The sequence below is a fragment of the Panthera leo genome, chromosome D3 (genome assembly GCF_018350215.1).
Source record: "Panthera leo isolate Ple1 chromosome D3, P.leo_Ple1_pat1.1, whole genome shotgun sequence".
Taxonomy (NCBI): domain Eukaryota; kingdom Metazoa; phylum Chordata; class Mammalia; order Carnivora; family Felidae; genus Panthera; species Panthera leo.
This window is the reverse complement of record NC_056690.1, coordinates 9,730,232-9,750,000: the sequence shown is the minus strand read 5'-3', so window position 1 is coordinate 9,750,000 and position 19,769 is coordinate 9,730,232. Positions and strand designations below refer to the sequence as shown.

The window sequence follows — 19,769 nt, the reverse complement described above, 5'->3', positions numbered from 1 at the left end:
TGATTAAGCTGGACTGCCGAAGACTTTACCCAGACTTTTTTTTTTTTTTTTTTTAAGTGGGGGAACATTCCTTTGGCAAAATCCTTTCTAAAAAGTTGAGTGGCTCTGGTTGAACTGCTCTCACTGTTAGATGTAGAGCCAAGCTCACTAAACCTCTTCCCAATCATCCCCAAGACAGCCACTGTAGCCACACAGGGAAATCTTTGCAACGCATTTGAAAAACACTCATCTACTCCAGACATTGCATTATATTTTTAGTATCTTTTTAAAAATGTATGAGGGGCGCCTGGCTGGCTTAGTCGGTAGAGCATGGGACTCTCGATCTCAGGTCTAAAGGTTGTGAGTTAAGTAGGGCAGTGCCTACCTAAAAAAATAAAAATAAATTTAAAAAAATAAAAATTTAAAAGTCTGATGTTTTTCAGAAAGACAAAAAATAAATTTGCTGATTTGTACATCAGAAAAGCGAAGCTCCAAAAACAGTGCGGTCATTTGTCAAGTCATTAACTAAAGGTAGGCACCAGAGCTGCAGACTCCCAGCTGCATCACATCACTCTATAGTCATTTCTCTACACTATCTGAACCCACCACCTTCTCAAATTAATAAAACAATGTTATATAAAATTGTTAAAAAGGCTTTAGTCCCATATATTTCCACAACATATGTGGTCTCAATTTTAACCTGCCAATAAATAAACTAAACCAACCCTTTACAGAAGCAAGTTTGTTCTCATTCCAATAACATTTCCTAGATTTAATCTCTTACCAGTTGTCACACAGTTGAGTGTCCTGGTCATCTAGAAATTCAGCCATCTTTAGCTCTTCCTGAAAACTATAAAGGAAGAAGTGTAAACTTTCAATTTCGTTTCTGCTTTTAGGATGACATGCAAAACACAAAAGCAAAACACAAGTACCCAGAAAAATGTTACCAAAACCAGTACATTAAAGCATTTTATTTAATAGCTCATACCCTTGGATTTTACCTTTTTATTTTTTAATTTTCATTGTAAAATAATTTGACTTGCAAAAACAGCACCAAAAAACCTCCTGTATACCCTTCACCCAATACATTTTAAACAACCACAGTAAAATGATCAAGTGCAGGAAACTAACACAATATTAATAAACCTATAGATCATATTCATGAATCATCCCACTAATTCCCTTTTTCTTGTTCAAGATCCAATCCAGGGTCACATAGGGCATACAGTTATTTCTCCTTAATCTCCTTTGATCTACGATATTTAGTTTTTCATCTTTCAGAACTTTGTTAAGTGTCCTGGCTAGGTATTTTGTAGAATTCCCTTCAGTTTGTTTGACGTTTTCTCATGGCTAACACATCTTTAGCAAGAATACCACAGAACTGATGTCGCGCTCATTGTCAGTGCATTATATCAGAAGGCCCATGACGTCAACAATCTTATTATTATAGATGATGTTAACTTCGATCCTTAGCTGAGAATGTCTGCTGGGTTTGTGCACTGTAAAGTTTTTCCTTCTTTTTAAACAAGATGTCAGCACAGAGAGCAAAGTGCTGGCAATTTTTTTTTTATCACTATTTACTTCAGATTTACAGTGACACAAAAATGGTCTTAAACACTGCCCCGAAAGGGCTCTTTCTTTGATGGATCTGACGGTTCTAAAAGAACTCACTTTTCAAAGCACATACTCATTCAACACACTGAGACGCCGTGTGCCACGCACTGGGCCCAGGCACTAAGAACACTTTACAAATTCAAGAAATATACTGTCTGATCTAACAGATCGACTTAGTAATGGAGAAAAAGTAAAGAAACGGATAGACATCGAGCATTTCTATGGAAAAGCAGGTAGCAGACAAACGGAGATGAAGGGAGTCTACTTTGGATAAGGGTGATGAGAGAACTTTCTGAGAAGATGACATTTAAACCAAGACCGGAAGTGTGAAAAGGAAGTAAGAGGATGGGCGTGGGGGAAAAACCCAATGGGGCAGAGGGCCTAAAAGGCAATGAAAGAGAAAGTAAAGGGAGATCTGGAAGAGCATAATGAAAAAGGGGACTGGTTCAAGGCCTTATCAGACAGAGCAGAAGGGGTACTGGATTATATTCCAAGCCCAAAGGTAAACCACGGATGGGTTTTAAATTAGGGAGTCACATGAGTCAAGCTAACCGCTCTGATAGGAAATGTAAAGGAGGGATGGGAAGCACCTATCTGTGACAATAAATCACGGTCCCAAAGCGTAAAGACGAGATACTTCTCTAAGGGCGGTCTGACTGTCCTCTAGAAACTAAACCAAGACCAGAGCCTCGGATGCGGAAAGTGCCCTCTGTCGGCCAGGAGAATGGGGGTGGCGTGCAGGGCTCAGAGCGGGGCCCCCCTGAGGGTCGAGCTCCGGTCCTGACCTTCAGGAGACACGGGACTTAACCTTCCTGGGCCTCAAATTCCTCAGGCAGACAACTGACAATACTTCAAAGGGTCGTTGCACGGAGTAGATGAGCGAATGCACGGAAGTGCTCTGCTAGGGCAAGTCCTCGACCTTACAAGGAGCCCCTTCTTAGGCATTGGGGGGGGGGGGGGGGGGGCAGCTGCCCCCTCGGAGTCCAGACCCAGGAGGCGGTTTCCAACCGCCCCTTCACCCGGGGAGGCCCGGGAGTTCGGGGATGGGGCATGGAGAGGGCATCAGCTTCGCAAATAACAGCGGTTAACATTTACTGTGCCTCTGATGATCCTAAACGCTCTGCACGTTATCTTCTCCTTCAGACCACAGCCCCAGGAGGTGAAAGTCATTATCCCATTTCGGAGCCCGCGAAAGCAGAAGTGAGGGGAGACAGCCGCCGCACGGTTGGTCGGAGGGGGGACTGGAGCCGGCAACTAGGCTAACGCGACCCCCCGCCCCCCCCGCCCCCCCCGCCCTGCACATACACTCGCGGCTCCGCCCGGGGCGCGGTGCCCACAGTGGCGCTCCGGACGACGCCCACTTCCCAGACGCCCGGGCCCAGGCCTCCGAGGGGCGGCGCCGCCGGGGGCTGTCTAGGCTCCGGTTCCCTGAGGACAGCGCGCGGCCTCCCCCACTGGCCTGAGGAGACGCGGCGGCATGGCCGTCTTTCTCCTTACGGCCGCGACCCCCGGGGCCCACGGTCCCCTCGCCCACACACCCCGCCGTCAGGATGCCGGCCTCCTCCCTAACCGGGGGCCACAGGGGCCTCCCAAGGCGCGGGCCACCGCTACACTCACCCGAGACGAGAGCAAGGACTTGCAGCGGACCCGCTAGTCACGGACGCACAGAGCCGCCTCTCTCGGCCCCTGCACTGAACAACGGCCCCCGGAGCTGCCTCACCACTTCCGACCTCGCGGAGGAGCGCGCCCATTGGCCACAGACGGCCCCAGCTGTCGGTCCATTGGGTGGCACCGCTGTCGCTCCCAGGGCTCCGCCTCCTACGCGCCCATTGGCGCCTCAGAGCTCCACCGGGGTGAATCCCTGCAAGTCCCAGCCCCTGCACATCTGGGATGAGCAGCTGAGCTCTGAGCTGTGACCCTGGTTCTGCGGGCCCAACGACTGCCCTGACACAGGCTAATAATATTTGCATGAATAATACTGCACAAACATTACCAATACGCCTAAAATATTAGGATAATTAATAGCATTTGTTCTCTTGTCATGAGCCATTAATACTTATTAGTCATTCTTGTTGCTATTATAATGCCCTGTGCAAGACCTCTGCAAGGCTCTATACGTATTTGAACACTTAGCATTTTGCAGTGGAAGAGGGAGCATCTGAGTCACAGGTTTGACTCCCTAGTTTCTCACCTGCTGCCTGTATGGATACTCTGAAGTCCTCTTCCCTCATGAATAAAAAAAAAAAAAAAAAAGAAAAGAAAAGAAAAAGGATAAATATTTAAATATAACCAAGAATATACTATCCACAATGCAATTTAAAACCATGATTTTTACTGCAGATTTTTTAAATGTTTTAAATTTTTATTTATTTTTGAGAGAGAGAGAGAGAGAGAGAGAGAGAGAGTCAGAGACAGCAGGGGAGGAACAGAGAGGAAGAAGGGGACACAGAATCCAAAGCAGGCTCCAGGCTCTGAGTTGTCAGCACAGAGCCCGATGCAGGGCTGGAACCCACCAAACCGCGAGTTCATGACCTGAGCTGAAGTCAGATGCTTAACCAACTGAGCCACCCAGGCGGCCCTTTATTGCAAATTTTAATTGCAAAATGTTCGTGATATCGTGCTATGTAGGAAAAGCAAGTTACAAAGCATTATTTATTTGTAACAGGATAGAATATTTAGTTTAAATAGGCAGTGTGTTATGTGTGATTCCAAAGATATAAAGTTCAAAAACAGGCAAAATTAATCTAAAGTGAGAGAAGTCAGAATAATGGTTCTATCTGAAGGGTATGGACTGCAGGGGAATCTGAGAAAGATTTCCAAGTCCTGGAAATGTTCTAGATCTCAATCTTCAAAGTGGTAAATACAGATGTATTGGAAAATAGCCACTAAGCTGAATGCTTAAGACTTAAACACTTTGTAGTATATGTTAAAGAGAACATACCACTCAATATTGTTCTGCACCTTAACTTTTGTTTGTAATACTATATAATGTCTTAGAGATCTATCCATTATTAGCACATCTACCTAGAGCAGCTTGAATCTTTTTTGATGGTAACTCCATTGTATGAACAAACCCTGATATATTCAACTACTTCTCTACTGATAGACATTTTGGCTGTGAAATGTCATTTTTTAATACAGCATAAGCAATATCTGAAGTCTAAAACTACCTCAGTGCCAGCCTCATTGATTTGCTCAGCAAATGTATAGAGTGTACCCTATGTGACAGGCCCCAAATAAGATTCTAGAGCTTCAGTGGCAAACAACAGGATGAGCTTCTGCCTTCCCAGAGCTTATCCTGGAGACAGGCCCAGTGGCAATGACAAAGAGTATGATACACACTGCGGCACCTGAAAGAATGTATCTGCCAACAACAAATTGTATATATTTGTAAATCAATATATATGCGTGTACAAATAATTCGAATAAATAATTAATTTTTTTAATATTTGTTTATTTTTGAGGGAGAGAGAGCACAAGTGGGGAGGGGTAGAGAGAGAGGGAGACACAGAATCCAAAGCAGGCTCTAGGCTCTGAGCTGTCAGCACAGAGCCCCCATGTGGGGCTTGAACTCGTGGACCTGACCAGATCATGACCTGAGCCGAAGTCAGATGCTTAACTGACTGAGCCACCCAGATGCCCCTAAGTTTTAAAAAGGATGGATATGGGGCGCCTGGGTGGCTCAGTCGGTTGGGCGGCCGACTTTGGCTCAGGTCATGATCTTGCGGTCCGTGAGTTCTAGCCCCGCGTCCGGCTCTGTGCTGACAGCTCAGAGCCTGGAGCCTGCTTCATATTCTGTGTCTCCCTCTCTCTGACCCTCCCCTGTTCATGCTCTGTCTCTCCCTGTCTCAAAAATAAATAAACATTAAAAAGGATGGATGTAGTTTTTGTCACTGGCTCCTGGCCCAGAGCTTCAAAAGAATGGGATTTGCTGAGTGACAAGAGTGTCTTTGTTCTGGTAGTAGTGACTCAAGGTGTGCCCCTATGTAGCTTCAGAATGGTGGGCTGGTCACCAGAAAGACCCAGGCACTTGATCAGAAGATGGGACCTTTACACTTCTGAGGAGGGGAGGGCTCTGGATATTGAGTTTAATTAATCACCTGACCAATGATTTAATCAATCCTGCCTATGGTAATAAAACCCCAACAAAAGCTCTGGACATCTAGGCTCGAGGGAGCTTCTTGGTTGGTGAACATACTGATGTACCAGGAGATACATCCTTACTCCACAGGAAGAAGGCACAGAAGCTTTGCATTGTTCCCTAGAATGAACCTGATGTGTCTCTTCATTTGGCTGTTTCTGATCTGTATCCTGGCCCAAGAGCTTCTAAAACTTTGAAATTCCATGAGAAAATTGTCTTTTGTTGTTCAGTATAAGCTCCTTTCAACCATAGGAGAGTTTATGCTCATGAGGTGACTCTTGGTGAGCCCCTAGGTGACTTCAGGATGGGAGCTAGTTGCCAGGACAACTAACATTGTGAATAGAGAGTTGGAAAAATTTCAGTCCCACACCACTCCTCCACTCTTGCCTCTGGGGAAAGGAAAAGGGCCGGAGGTTGAGTTAATCACCAATGGCCAATGGTTTTCTGAGTTCTGTGGGTCATTCTAGTGAATTGTCAAATCTAAGGGAGTCATGAAAAACCCCGAATTTACAGCCAGTTAGTCAGAACTTCAGTTGGCCTGGGGACCCCTAAAGTGTGGCTGGCGATTGCAATGAGGGCAGTCTTGTTGGGACCACTAAGATCTGTTTTTCACTCACAGCAATTAAGTTCTGGCAACAAATGTGTAGATTTTTTTCTCACATCAACAACCAATCCTTCAACCCTCCAGACTTCAGCTGGGTATCCTACAGTTTAATTCAATTCTGACCCTAAATACCTGGAGTTCGCATCAGATCTTACAAGTTAAGGGCTCAGACCCACAAGATCCCCCGCCACACACACACACACACACGCACACACAACTCACTTCAGATGCCAGTCCCAAGTTCATGTTGTTACCTGTGCTTCTGACCAACTTGTTATAAATCAGAGGTTCCCGCAACCCTCTCCTCGGGTTCTATAATGGCCCACAGAACTCAGGGAAACACTGTACTTACATTTAGTAGTTAGTTGTAAAGGATATTATAAAAGGTATAGATAATAGCAGGGCAAGGTCTGGATGGGTCCTGACCATAGGAGCTTCTGTGTTAGTAGAGTTAAGGTGTGCCACCCTCCTGGCAGATGGATGCATTTACCAAACCAGAGGCTCTCCAAACTCCATAGTTTAGCGTTTTTATGAAGGTTCCATTACATAGGCATGATGGATTAAACCATTGGCCATTGGTGATTAACTCAACCTCCGGCCCTTTTCCTTTCCCAGAGGCAAGAGTGGAGGAGTGGTGTGGGACTGAAATTTCCAACTCTATATTCACAATGTTAGTTGTCCTGGCAACTAGCTCCCATCCTGAAGTCGCCTAGGAGCTCACCAAGAGTCACCTCAGGAGCATAAACTCTCCTATGGTTGAAAGGAGCTTACTTATACTGAACAACAAAAGACAAATTTCTCAGGGAATTTCAAAGTTTTAGAAGCTCTTGGGCCAGGAACTAGGGCAAAGACCAAACACTTGTTTCTTATTATATCACCATATCACAGGAACGGAGCCCTTAAACCTGTGTAGCTGAGTCTGAACTCCAGAAGGTTAGCATCAGAATTGAATAAGTACACCCAGCTGAGACTGACAACAGAACACATGCTTTAGGAGAGAAGCCCGGTTAGGTATAAGACCACCCAACCTACAGTGGGTGTTCAGAGAGTCTTTGAGTCACAGCAACTAATTAGGTGCAGTCTCTGCCTGCAGTGAACTTAGGTTATTTGTAAATAGGTTTCCTCTGAACTTTGAAACAGATTTTTCCATAGAAAGAATGTTATAGTAGTGATTCCTATCTCAAACTGCCCCACAAAATGTTATTCAATTTATAACAACACTCTCCAGGGGCGCCTGGGTGGCTCAGTTGATTAAGCATCTGACTTCAGCGCCGGTCATGATCTCACGGTTCGTGAGTTCCAGCCCCAAATGAGTTCAAGCCCTATGTCAGGCTCTGTGCTGACAGCTCAGAGCCAGGAGCCTCCTTCAGGTTCTGTGTCTCCCTCTCTCTCTGCCCCCGCCCTCAAAAATAAATGTTAGAAAAAATTTATAACAACACTTTCCAGCAATCCTGTAAACAAAATAGGATTTAACATTTTCAATAAATCACAGAGTTTTGTGTCTTGTAATTGATAATCTTGTCTAAAAAAAAAAGCATTATAAAAACCTGAATCTCTGCGAATATATTTCCTTCTCCCATCCACAGATCCTGTGGCCACAGCAAAAGAAGGGGAGTAATTTTTCCCCTCCTTAAAAGTATTAGGCCTTTTCTCAAGGTTCATGAGTTCCAACCCCACATCAAGCTCTGCACCGGTGGGACAGACCCTGCTTGGGATTCTCTCTCTCCCTCTCTCCCTCTCTCTCTCTGCCCCTTCCCCACTTGTGTGTGTTCTCTCTCTCTCTCAAAATAAATAAATAAATAAACTTAAAAAAAAAAAACACTATTATCCTTTTGACCAAGCAATTTAACCAAGAAACTTATAGGAAGCCAACTTATATGTAGAAATACTCATGCTATGTAATTACAGGGATGCCTATTAATGTTTTCAGGAATGAAAAATAGTGACAAATGGTCCCTCAAAAGGAGACCAATTAAATAAATTATACTTCAGTGGAACCATCCATACAAAAAGTAAAAACAATCAAGTATGGAAAGATAATGCAAAATATTTTCTTTTATGAAAAGAAAGTTGAAAACCAAATTAGTAGGATTCTATACTTGTAAATACAATATTAACAATATTAGTAAATTAAACTAGTAGTATGTTAGAATAGGCTTAGAAATAAATTGGAGGAATAATCCATTCCCAGTGATGGACTCTAAAAGGTTGGGCTTACAAGGACTTTGACCTCTTTCCATTAAATAATTTTGCAAGTGGTTTATTTTTGAAAGCAGGGGGAAAAAATGAATCCATATCTCTTTCTGTGCTCCTGGCTTGCATACAATGTATTGATGGGAGAGACATAAGCCAGATTTTCAGACTTGATGACTGCTTTGTATGCCTTATTGAATGATCTATGGCATGTTTTTCTTTTTTAATGTTTATTTATTTTTCAGAGAGAAAGAGAGACAGAGTGTAAGCAGGGGAGGGGCAGAGAGAGAAGGAGACACAGAATCTGAAGCAGGCTTCAGGCTCCAAGTTGTCAGCACAGAGGCTGACACCAGGCTTGAACTCATGAACTGTGAGATCATGACCTGAGCCGAAGTTGGACGCTTAACCGACTGAGCCACCCAAGTGCCCCTTTCTTTTTTTTTTTTTTTAAAGTTTATTTATTTTGAGAGAGAGAGAGAGAGAGCATGCACAAGGAAGGGAGGGGCAGAAAGAGAAGGAAAGAGGGAGAGAATTCCAACAGACTCCAGGCTGTCAGCACGGGGCCCTATACGGGGCTCAATCTCACAAACTGTGAGATCATGTCCTGAGAAGAAATCAACAAAAGGCAGGTGCCTAACCAACTAAGCCACCCAGGTGCCCCTAGGTTTCTTTCACTCAGCATGTTTTTGAGGTTCATCCACACTGTTGATCACATCAGTAACTCATTTCCTTTTATTGCCTAGAAGCATTCTATCACATGGATATACCATAATTTGTGTTGATGGACAGTAGAGTTGATTCCAGCTTTTGGCTAATATGGATAAGCTGCTATGAACATTCTGTACAAGTCTGTTGGCAGGGCATGTTTTTATTTCTTTTGGATAAATACTTAGGAGTGGAACTGCTGGATCACATGGTAAGTCTATGTTTCAATTTTACAAGAAACTGCCCAACTGTTTTCCAAAGCGATTATACCATTTAACATTCCCACCAGCAGTGTATGAGCACTGTAGTCGTTCCACATACTTGCCAACTTGGTATAAATACATTTTCAATAAATAAACAGAAGAATAGTGGTCCTGTCTCCTGGGAAAAACTTCCTTCCCTTGCTTAGGAAATCCAGACATTCTTCTGAATTCAGGCTCTACAGTGGGAGACAACATCACCCAGGGCAGGATAAAGTAAGAATGACAAGCTGAAACTTGCCTTAACTCCCTGGGGGTGTCTTATTTTTTCTTGCCTATATCCAGCAGGGAAAAAAAAAACAAAACAAAACAGTTTACCAACATTTTATTTCTGACCCAAAGAGGCAGGCAGGATTGTGGTGATTACAGCGGCAGTAGAAAGGATTTAGATGAGATCTGAGGAAGACCTGGCTCCTGTTTTACTAGGAGACTATTGGGAAAAGAGGATTAGATGCAGCTCCCTTCAGTGCTGTTTCTCCAGCGGTAGCGGAATTTTAATAGAGCCCTGGGGATAGGTGTTGCCTTATCCTTCCCAGCTCCGCCAAACTCAGGTCCCAGCCAGGATGGGGGCAGGGAATCCCTCTCTTCTGGCCAAAGCTGTCACCTACCTAGTCGGAGAAGCCTGAAGGGACCCTATCCCCAACATTTCCCCACAGCCCCTGTCCTGGGCCCCCTTGATTCCCCACAGTCCTCTGCTCCCTCAGCCACAACCCCTGCCCCGTCTAGGGATTTTCCCCAACCGAATGCAGCTTTTCCTTGTGTCTCCAGTAGCCAACCTCTTTCCTTCCTCCCATGTTTGCTTCTCAGCAGTGCCTGGAGTCACATATTCCTGGCCTGGTGCCCAGCACAGTCTCTGACACATAGAAGGCAATTAATTCATACTTGTGGAATTACATCAAGGTGTTTCTGATGGTTATCTCTAGTTTGGAGTCCTGATGGTTTTCTTTGTGGGCCGCTTCATGATAAACATTAAAAGTTAGTTTGGGCCAAAACAAAACATGTTTTCGTTTAATTGAATTCCATTTCTCTCTTTTGGAGCATCCCAGCCTTCTTTGCACCTTGCTCAGCTGTCCTCCAGCTCCATCTGTCTTTTAGGTCACTGGCCAACCCCCCCCTCCTTGCTGGATCTTCCTGTCACTGTTATGGATGCAGCAAGGGGCAACTTGGCAGGGAGTGAGTCCCTGGCTCCCTGGCATCTCAGCAAACACCATCCCCAACACCTTCTCCCTCTCCACTCATCTTCTCAAATACCTCTGGAGGAAGGGACTACTATTGTCTTGTTCTACTGTGTATTAGGCTATCATCAAACACAATAAAGTGCATAAATCTTAAGTGTACCATGAAATGTATGACTTATAATAGCTTTATTGAGATATAGTTCATGTATCATACAATTCACCCATTTAAAGTGTTTTGTGGTTTTTAGCATATTCACGAAGTTGTACAATCATGACCAAAATCTAATTCTAGAATACGTTTTTTTTTCAAAAATGTTTATTTATTTTTGAGGGGGGGGCAGAGAAAGAGAGAATCTCAAGCAGTCTCTGCACTGTCAGCACAGGCTCAAACTCACGAATCAGGAGATCATGATTTGAGCTCAAATCAAGAGTTGGACAATCAAATGACAGCCACCCAGGCGCACCAGAATTTTTTTTTAAAGATTTTATTTTAAAGTAGGCTCCATGCCCAACACGGAGCTTAAACTCACAACCCTGAGATCAAGAATCACATACTCTACCAATTGAGCCAGGCAGGTACTCTCATAAGATTTTATTTTATTTTATTTTTATTTTTATTTAAAAAAAATTTTTTTTTTAACATTTATTTATTTTTGAGACAGAGAGAGACAGAGCATGAACGGAGGAGGGGCAGAGAGAGAGGGAGACACAGAATCTGAAGCAGGCTCCAGGCTCTGAGCCGTCAGCCCAGAGCCCGACGTGGGGCTCGAACTCACAGACCATGAGATCGTGACCTGAGCTGAAGTCGGATGCTCAACCGACTGAGCCACCCAGGCGCCCCAGATTTTATTTTTAAGTAATCTCCTCACCCACTGTGAGACTCAAATTTACAACCCTGACATCAAGAATCTCATGCTCTACTGACTGAGCCAGCCAGGTGCCCATTAATTCTAGAATATTTTTGCCATCCCCAAACAACCTTTGGGGATTGTGAATAGTCACCCCTATTTTTCCCTTATCTTGGCTCCTGACCTGGTGACCACTAATCTCCTTTGTGTCCTCCCAGATTTGCCTATCCCGGACATTTCACATGAATGGAATTATATAATATGTACACTTTTGTGTCTGGCTTCTTTCACTTAGCATGATACGTTTTCAAGGTTCACCCATGTTGTAGCATGGATCAGTCCTTCATTTCTTTTTACAGCTGAATGATACTCCATTGTAGTGGATATGACCAGATTTTATTTATCTGTTCATCAGTGTGTCCTTCAAAAGTTCCTATGTTTAAGTCCTAATCCCCTAGTACCTCAGAATGTGATTGTATTTGAAGATAGCATCTCCAAGGAGGTAATTGAGTAAAATGATGACAGTAGGGTCATCCAATGTGACTGCTGTCAATGTGTCTTCAGAACAAGAGGAAATTAGGACACAGACACACTGAAAGAAGACCATGTCAAGATACAGGGAGAAGACAGCCATCTACAAGCCAATGAGATAGGCCTCAGAGGATACCAATTCGGCTGAGACCTTGATCTCAGACTTTCCCTCCAGAACTGTGAGAACATCAGTTTCTGTTGTTTAGGCTGACTGGTCTGTAGTACTTTGTTATGGTAGCTCTAGCAAACTAATTAAGGGTTGTTTCTACTTTTTGTCTTTTATTCATAATGCTGCTGTGAATATTTGCATACAAATTTTTGTGTGGACAAATATTTTCATTTTCCTAGGAGAAATTCCACCTGGGAGTGGTGTTTGCACAGTGAATTTTTACATATGTGTATCCCCATGCTACTACCACCCAGATCAAGAAATAGAAGATTTCTAGCACCAGTGCATCCCTATCTGTTCACATCCACTGGGTAACCAGTCTTCTGACTTCTACTATTTATGAATAGTTTTTGCCTGTTCCTGAACATCATGTAAATAGAATGACCACTATCCACTCTTTTCTGCCTGACTTCTTTCATGCAATATTTTGATTGTTGTATTCACCCATGTTCTTACATGTAGCCTTAGAGTGTTCATTTTCATTGCTGTATAGCATTCCACAATTTATTAATTATAGTATATGACAGTATATAGTATATTATTTATAGTATATATTACAATCTATTAACTCATTCTACTTTTTTATTTTTTCACCTTTTAATTTTTTTTAAATGTTTATTTACTTTTGAAAGAGAAACAGAGCGTGAGCAGGGGAGGGGCAGAGAGAGAGAGGGAGACACAATCTGAAGCGGGCTCCAGGCTCCGAGCTGTCAGCACAGAGCCCAACACCGGGCTCGAAGTCACAAACTGCGAAATCATGAGCTGAGCTGAAGTCAGACGCTTAACCGACTGGGCCACCCAGGCACCCCTACTCTTTTTTTAGATGTTTTTTATTTATTTATTTTTAACATTTATTTATTTTTGAGAGACAGAGAGACAGAGCACAAGTGGGGGAGGGGCAGAGAGAGAAGGAGACACAGAATCTGAAGCAGGTTCCAGGCTCCGAGCTGACAGCACAGAGCCCGACACGGGGCTTGAACTCACAAACCGTGAGATCATGACCTGAGCTAAAGTTGGACGCTCAACCAACTGAACCACCCAGGTGCCCCTAAATGTTTATTTTTGAGAGAGAGAGAAAGAGAGAGAGAGAGAGAGAGACAGAGCATGAGCAGGGGAGGGGCAGAAAGAGAGGGATACAGAGAAATCAAAGCAGGCTCCAGGCTTTTTGCTGTCAGAACAGAGCCTGCTTGGGATCCTCTGTCCCCCTCTCTGTCTGCCCCTCTCCTTCAGGCTCTCTCTCTCTCTCTCTCTCTCTCAAAAATAAATAAACATTACAAAAAATATACGACATTCATTTCTTTTTTCAATTTTAACTAGGCTCCATGCCTGATGTGGGGCTTGAACTCACGACTCTGAGATTAAGAGTTGCATGCTCTACCGACTGAGCCAGCCAGGTGCTTCACCGCTTATTTCCATTAGGTGTACAGCCAAGAATGGAATTACTAGGCTGAGTTGTGTAATATGCATTTATTTAGCTTTTTCTCATTAAAGATTTTATTTATTTATTTATTTTAGTTTTTTTTTATGTTCATTTATTTTGAGAGAGAGCAAGGGAGGGGCAGAGAGAGAGGGAGATAGAGAATCTCAAGTAGGCTCTGTGTTACCAGTGCAGAGCTGGACAAAGGGCTTGAATCCAAGAAGAGTGAGATCAAGACCTGAGCAGAAATCAAGAGTCACACATACAACCAATTGAGCCACCCAGGCACCCCTTATTTTTAAGTAATCTCTATACCCAACATGGAGCTCGAACTCACAACCCCAAGATCGAGAGTCACATGCTCTACTGACTGAGCCAGCCAGGCACCCCTAGCTTTTGCTTATTAAAAGCTCCAGCCAGGGGCGCCTGGGTGGCTCAGTCAGTTAAGTGTCTGACTTTGGCTCAGATCATGATCTTTCGGCTCATGAGTTCGAGCCCTGCACCTGGCTCTGTGCTGACAGCTCAGAGCCTGGAGTCTGCTTCCGATTCTGTCTCCCTCTCTCTCTCTCTCTGCCCCTCCCCTGCTCATGCTCTGTCTCTGCCTTTCTCTCTCTCTCTCTCAAAAGTAAACAAACATTAAAAAAAAAAAGTTCCAGTCACTGGGGGCACCTGGGTGGTTAAGCATCCAACTCTTGATTTTTGCCTCAGGTCGTGATCTCACACATTGAGCTCTGCGCCTGGGCTGACAGCCTGGGGGCTTCTTGCGTTTCTCTCTGCTCCTCCCCTGCTTCAGCACACTCTCTCGCATGGTCTCTCTCTCTCTCTCTCTCAAAATAAATAAACATTAAAAAAAAGTTCCAGCCACGTATGTGCCTATAAATATTTCCAGTTCTTGAGAGTTGATTTTCAAGTATTTACACTTTGTTTCATTTTTTTTTTTTTCCACCTGCAAGTCTTGGGATTCTATCTTCTTATATTTCTTAGTGACCCCAGGAGATGTCATTAGCCTGTCACTTGATGGTTACCAAGAGGGGCTTAGACAATTGATAAGCTGGAAAGAGGAAATAGGGCCTCTACTTGTGGGTAAGGGGGTGGAATTAGGGAGGCAACCCACAGTATCTGCCCCAGGAAGGGCACTCATCACACATATTTACCCTGTTGATGGAGGTAGGACTTTCAGGGAGGGCTTTAAACATCCACTTTGTTTGCTACTTTGCCCATGGTCACAAGTATATTCATCTACTGCTAGAGGAATACTTGTGAAATCACTGCTAAAAACCAATTTCCTCATCAAGGTGCCAGGCCCCAGAATGTTTACATTATTTTGTCAATTCTGAAGTAGGGGTGGGGTGGGGGGAAGGGCGTGGCTAGGAAACTCAGCTGACAACTGGGTACTCATACATATGCATAAGAAGAATGGAGATTGTACCTGAGTTCTCAGAGCATGCTGGGAAATTTTCGAGTGCCTGGTTTACTAGGCAGAATTCCCAGAAGCTGCTGCTCCCTTTGCCTGATGGCTTCCTCATCCCTTAGATGCTTGCACAGTGCCCTTCTAGTGTTGAGAGGAGGAGACATCTTAGGATCACTTGCGTTGTGGTCTGCTTTTCCAGAAAACCTCTCAGTTCTCTCACCCTGATGCTGCCTAGGAAAGTACTTCTCATTTCCTAGAGGGAAAAACATTAATGTTTAAATTGTATTTTTCAGAGGGTTGTTTGAGGGCTGGCAGGATTAGCATCCTTTGGGGCAGGGAAAATGCTTGTAAAAATGCAGGTGCCCAGGCCCACTCCCCACCTATTAGATACAAATTTCTGTGGTGGGGTCCCCGAATATTCATTTTAGAAGTTTGTGGGTGATTCTTATGCTCAATGAAGTTAGAGAACCCTCTGGCTTAAGCGATCAATTAAAGGAAAATCAATAACACAGACATATTCTTGAAACTATATCCAGTCCCATCCACCTGCTCCCACCAAACTGAGTATCTTGAGTTTCACCTGCCCACCCTTGCCCCACTAGGACTTCTCAAATACTGTTTCTTTCTGCTACAACCCATCTGATTTCCCTCATCCTTCAAGGCTTAGTTTTAATGTCACATATTCCTAGAAATCTTTCCAGAACTCTGTGTAAGGTGCCTCTCCTCTGGTTCCTATTGCTTCCTGTGATTATCCCAGAACCCCTGGAAAGCTGCAATATTGTTGTCCAAGCAGACACCTGTCTGTCCCATTGTACTGTTGGAGAAATGAATAAAGTACCGCACCAAGGATGGCTGATGGGACTAAAACAAGCTCTGGTCTCTAGCTTAGAGACCCCTTTTCCGGGTTCTTCCTGCCCTGTTTGCCATGTGCGCGAAAACCCACCATGGATGTGGAAGCTGACAACTATAAATTACCCTTCCCACTTGCATTCGGGGCTCAGATCTTTGGAGAAACAGTCTCCTCTGAGCCCACTGGTGTTAAATAAATCTCCAATCCACCAAGATCTCTGAATGTCATTCGTTTTTTCTGCCAGTGTTCCAGCCTGGTTCTGTAACAGTACTGAACCAGTTCCTGGAAGACTGGGCAGACTTTTTTTTTTTTTCTTAAAAAAAAATTTTTTTTTTAACGTTTATTTATTTTTGAGACAGAGAGAGACACAGCGTGAATGGGGGAGGGTCAGAGAGAGGGAGACCCAGAATCTGAAACAGGCTCCAGGCTCTGAGCTGTCAGCACAGAGCCCGACGCGGGGCTTGAACTCATGGACCTCGAGATCATGACCTGAGCCGAAGTCGGCCGCTTAACCGACTGAGCCACCCAGGCGCCCCAGACGTTTTTTTTTTTCATGGGCATAGCTGGCACCTAGCATAGGGTGGGGCACACAGTAGGCACTCAGTAAATGTTGAATAAAGGCAAGAATTACCTATTATGACTAATGCTTTTTATGCCAATTTAAGAAATCCTTGCCTCCCTCACCACAAAGATATTTTCCTGTTTTCTTCTAGAAGCCCTGTTGTTTTACCTTTTACATTTAGGTCTACGACCCATCTTGAATTAATATTTGTGAACGGCATGAGGTAGGGGTAAAGAGTTTTTTTGTTTGTTTTGAGGTGAAGATTTTTTTTCTATTAAATTTTACTTGGGCCTTTGTCATAAATCCAGTGACCATCCATGTAGGAATCTATTTCTGGACTCTTTGTTCTACTAATCTGTTTGTCTATCTTAAGCCAATATCGCACTACCTTAATGATTATAGCTTTAACATAAGTCTTGAAATCTGGTAATATAAAATCCTCCTCCTGGGGCGCCTGGGTGGCTCAGTTGGTCAAGCGTCCAACTTCAGCTCAGGTCATGATCTCACGGTTCATGAGTTCGAGTCCTGTGTCAGGCTCTGTGCTGACAGCTCAGAGCCTACAGCCTGCTTCAAAGTCTGTGTGTCCCTCCGTCTCTCTCTGCCCTTCCTCTGCTCCTGCTCTGTCTCTGTCTCTCTCTCAAAAATAAACATTAAAAAAATTTTTTTAAATCCTCCTCCTGTGTTCCTCTTTTTCAAGATTATCTTGGCTATTTTAGGTCATTTGCATCTGCATACAAATTTTAGAATTAGGGGTGCCTGGGTGGCTCATTGGGTTAAGTGCCCGACTTCAGCTCGGGTCATGATCTCATGGTTTGTGAGTTTGAGCCCCACATCGGGGTCTGTGCTGACAGCTTAGAGCCTGGAGCCTGCTTTGGATTGTGTGTCTCCCTCTCTCTCTGCCCCTCCCCTGCTTGCGCTGTCTCTCTCTTTCTCTCTCAAAAATAAACGTTAAAAAAATTTTAGAATCAGTCAGTGAATTTCCTGACTGGTTTTACTCTATTATCTCTTATGCTTTATCTTACCAGAAAATTGACCACACAGCAGGAAATTGCATTATTTCCTAGAGGCTCCTTAATTTTTTTTTTTTTTTTTCCCAGAGGCTCCTTCATTTTAAATCAAGGGCCAACTTTTTGGCATCCAAGCAGCCAAATGCAGCTAACAAGGCTCTCCCCAGAGTTCAGCAACTCAGAGGCTGAATAGAGCAAGTCCAGATTTAGAACACAGAATCCAGCGAGCTTGGCAAATTCCTTCTTTGTGGCCCCCAGCTTTGACCTGCCCTTGAAGGGAGCCTGTAAACTGTTCCATGACTAGACAGAAGTGCATATGGAAATTTAATACATGATAAAGATGGCATTGTGTGCTTTGGGAAAAAGATGGATTATTCAATAAATGAGGTTTGGAGCAACTGGAAAAGATAAAACAAGACTGGAACCCTGCGTCATTATTCATGCTGAAATAAAGTCCACATTGACCAAGGACTTAAATTTTAAAAACAAAACCATAAAAATACCAGGAGAACTAACAAAGGAATTTTAAAATAATAGTGGAGTGGGGAAATGCTACAAAAAATAAAACATTTCTTCACTATAAAACAACCATGTCCCCCAAATGAAAAAGCAAACAATACACTGGAAAAAATATGTGAAACACCTGTTTATGGCATAAGGCTAATTTCCTTAATATATAAAGGGTGACTATAAATTAATAACAAAAGACTAACACTCTGAAAAAAATGGAAACAGGACATGACCAGGTTGATAAAAGAAAATGCATTACCAATTGGTCTCAAACAGATGAAAATATGCTAAATATCATTCATAACCTGAGAAACATGAGTTAGAATTACACTGAGATATCATTTTTCACTGTGAGATTGTCAAAGATACAAAAGTTTGAGAGCACACTGTGTGGCAAGGGAAATTGGCATTTCTACATACTGGTTGTGGGAATATAAACTGGTACAACCTTTGCGAGGTGCTATTAGGGAATACTGATTCCAATGTTAGGTGAAAAGAACAACTTACAGAAGCAGATGAATAGTATGATAACATGGAATTTTTAAAGAAAGCAAAACTATCATATATTGTTCATGCATATATACATATACAATAAAAATATTAAAACATGGAAGGAAAAATGCCTGCCAATAGCATAATAGTGGTTATCTCTGGAGAAGTAGGGAGGGGAGAGGTAAAGAATTGTATGTACAATATCAAATCTCTATGCTTGCAAAATGTTAATGTTTGTTAGAACTGTGTAATATGTATACACGGGTACTCTCACAGATCTTGAAACATTTGAACATTTTTTTAAATTAAAAAATATAGTTTATAGAAGGATATTATTAGGGTGATGGAAATGTTCTAAAATCTGATTATTGGAATGGTTCCACAACTCTGTAAATGTACTAAAAATCATTGAATTGTGCACTTAAAACGGGTGAACTTTATGGTATGTAAGTCATATTTCAATAAAATTGGTATAAAAATGATAGAGATAGCTCACAAAAAGTTCACATTCATATATTCATATTTGCTTTGTTTTATTAAAAGAGTAATTAAAATGAGCACCTGGCTGGCTCAGTTGGGAGAGCATATGACTCTTGATCTCAGAGTTGTGAATTCATGCCTCAAATTGGTTATAGAGCTTACCTGAAAAAAAAAATTAAAATGAAATCCATCTAAAAAATATATAAATGTAAAAAAACAAAATGAGATCCATTCTTTCCGAATTTGGAAACTGGGCTGGGCAATTTGGCATTCGTGTGCCCCCTGGTGGACAGAATTGGAAGTGCTGGGATGGATTAAAGAGCTAGGAGGCCTCAGACCAATCCTTTCTTTTCCTGATGAGGAAAATGAGTGAGGCCCAGGGTTATACTGCGAATTACGGCCTAACCAAGACCATGACCCTGGTTCTCCCAACTCTTATCTCCAGGTTCTGTGTTTCTTTGTCTTGAACTCTACCTTTAATTCTGTGCCTGCTTTGTACTTTTGGCTTTTTTATGCTAAGTAAGTGTTTGGACCCAAGCCTGTTTGATTTCAGAGCCAGAATTGCCGTTTTACTCTACTGTCAAAGTGCAGGGAATCAACTGTGAAAACTGAAATATATCACTTTTATTCCATGAAGGATTAGGATTAGGTATTGAAACATATCCATCAAGGGGCACCTGGCTGGCTTAGTCGGAACAGCATGTGACTCTTAATTTCTGGGTTGTGAGTTCAAGCCCCACGGTGGGTGCAGAGATTACTAAAAAATAAATAAATAAACCTAAAAAAGGAAAGTAACATATCCATCCAGATGGGAAAAT

At 43.0% G+C, this 19,769-nt stretch overlaps 2 protein-coding genes across 3 annotated transcripts in view; both read right to left on the bottom strand.

Annotated features, from left to right (window-relative positions):
- Positions 1–3,621, bottom strand: part of TRAFD1 (TRAF-type zinc finger domain containing 1) — a 27,872-nt gene extending 24,251 nt beyond the window's left edge. Inside the window, exons 1-2 of one of the 2 annotated variants that reach the window (XM_042911739.1) lie at positions 3,211–3,621; positions 764–829 (exon numbers count right to left, since the gene is read on the bottom strand). In XM_042911739.1, the coding sequence (XP_042767673.1) occupies positions 764–829; positions 3,211–3,563 (419 nt within the window). In that variant the 5' untranslated portion in view covers positions 3,564–3,621. The remainder of the gene's footprint in view (positions 1–763; positions 830–3,210) is intronic. The other variant, XM_042911738.1, reaches the window with a different exon arrangement.
- LOC122204271 (60S ribosomal protein L6-like) overlaps positions 1–19,769 on the bottom strand; it is a 738,693-nt gene that overhangs the window by 241,160 nt on the left and 477,764 nt on the right. The window lies entirely within an intron of this gene.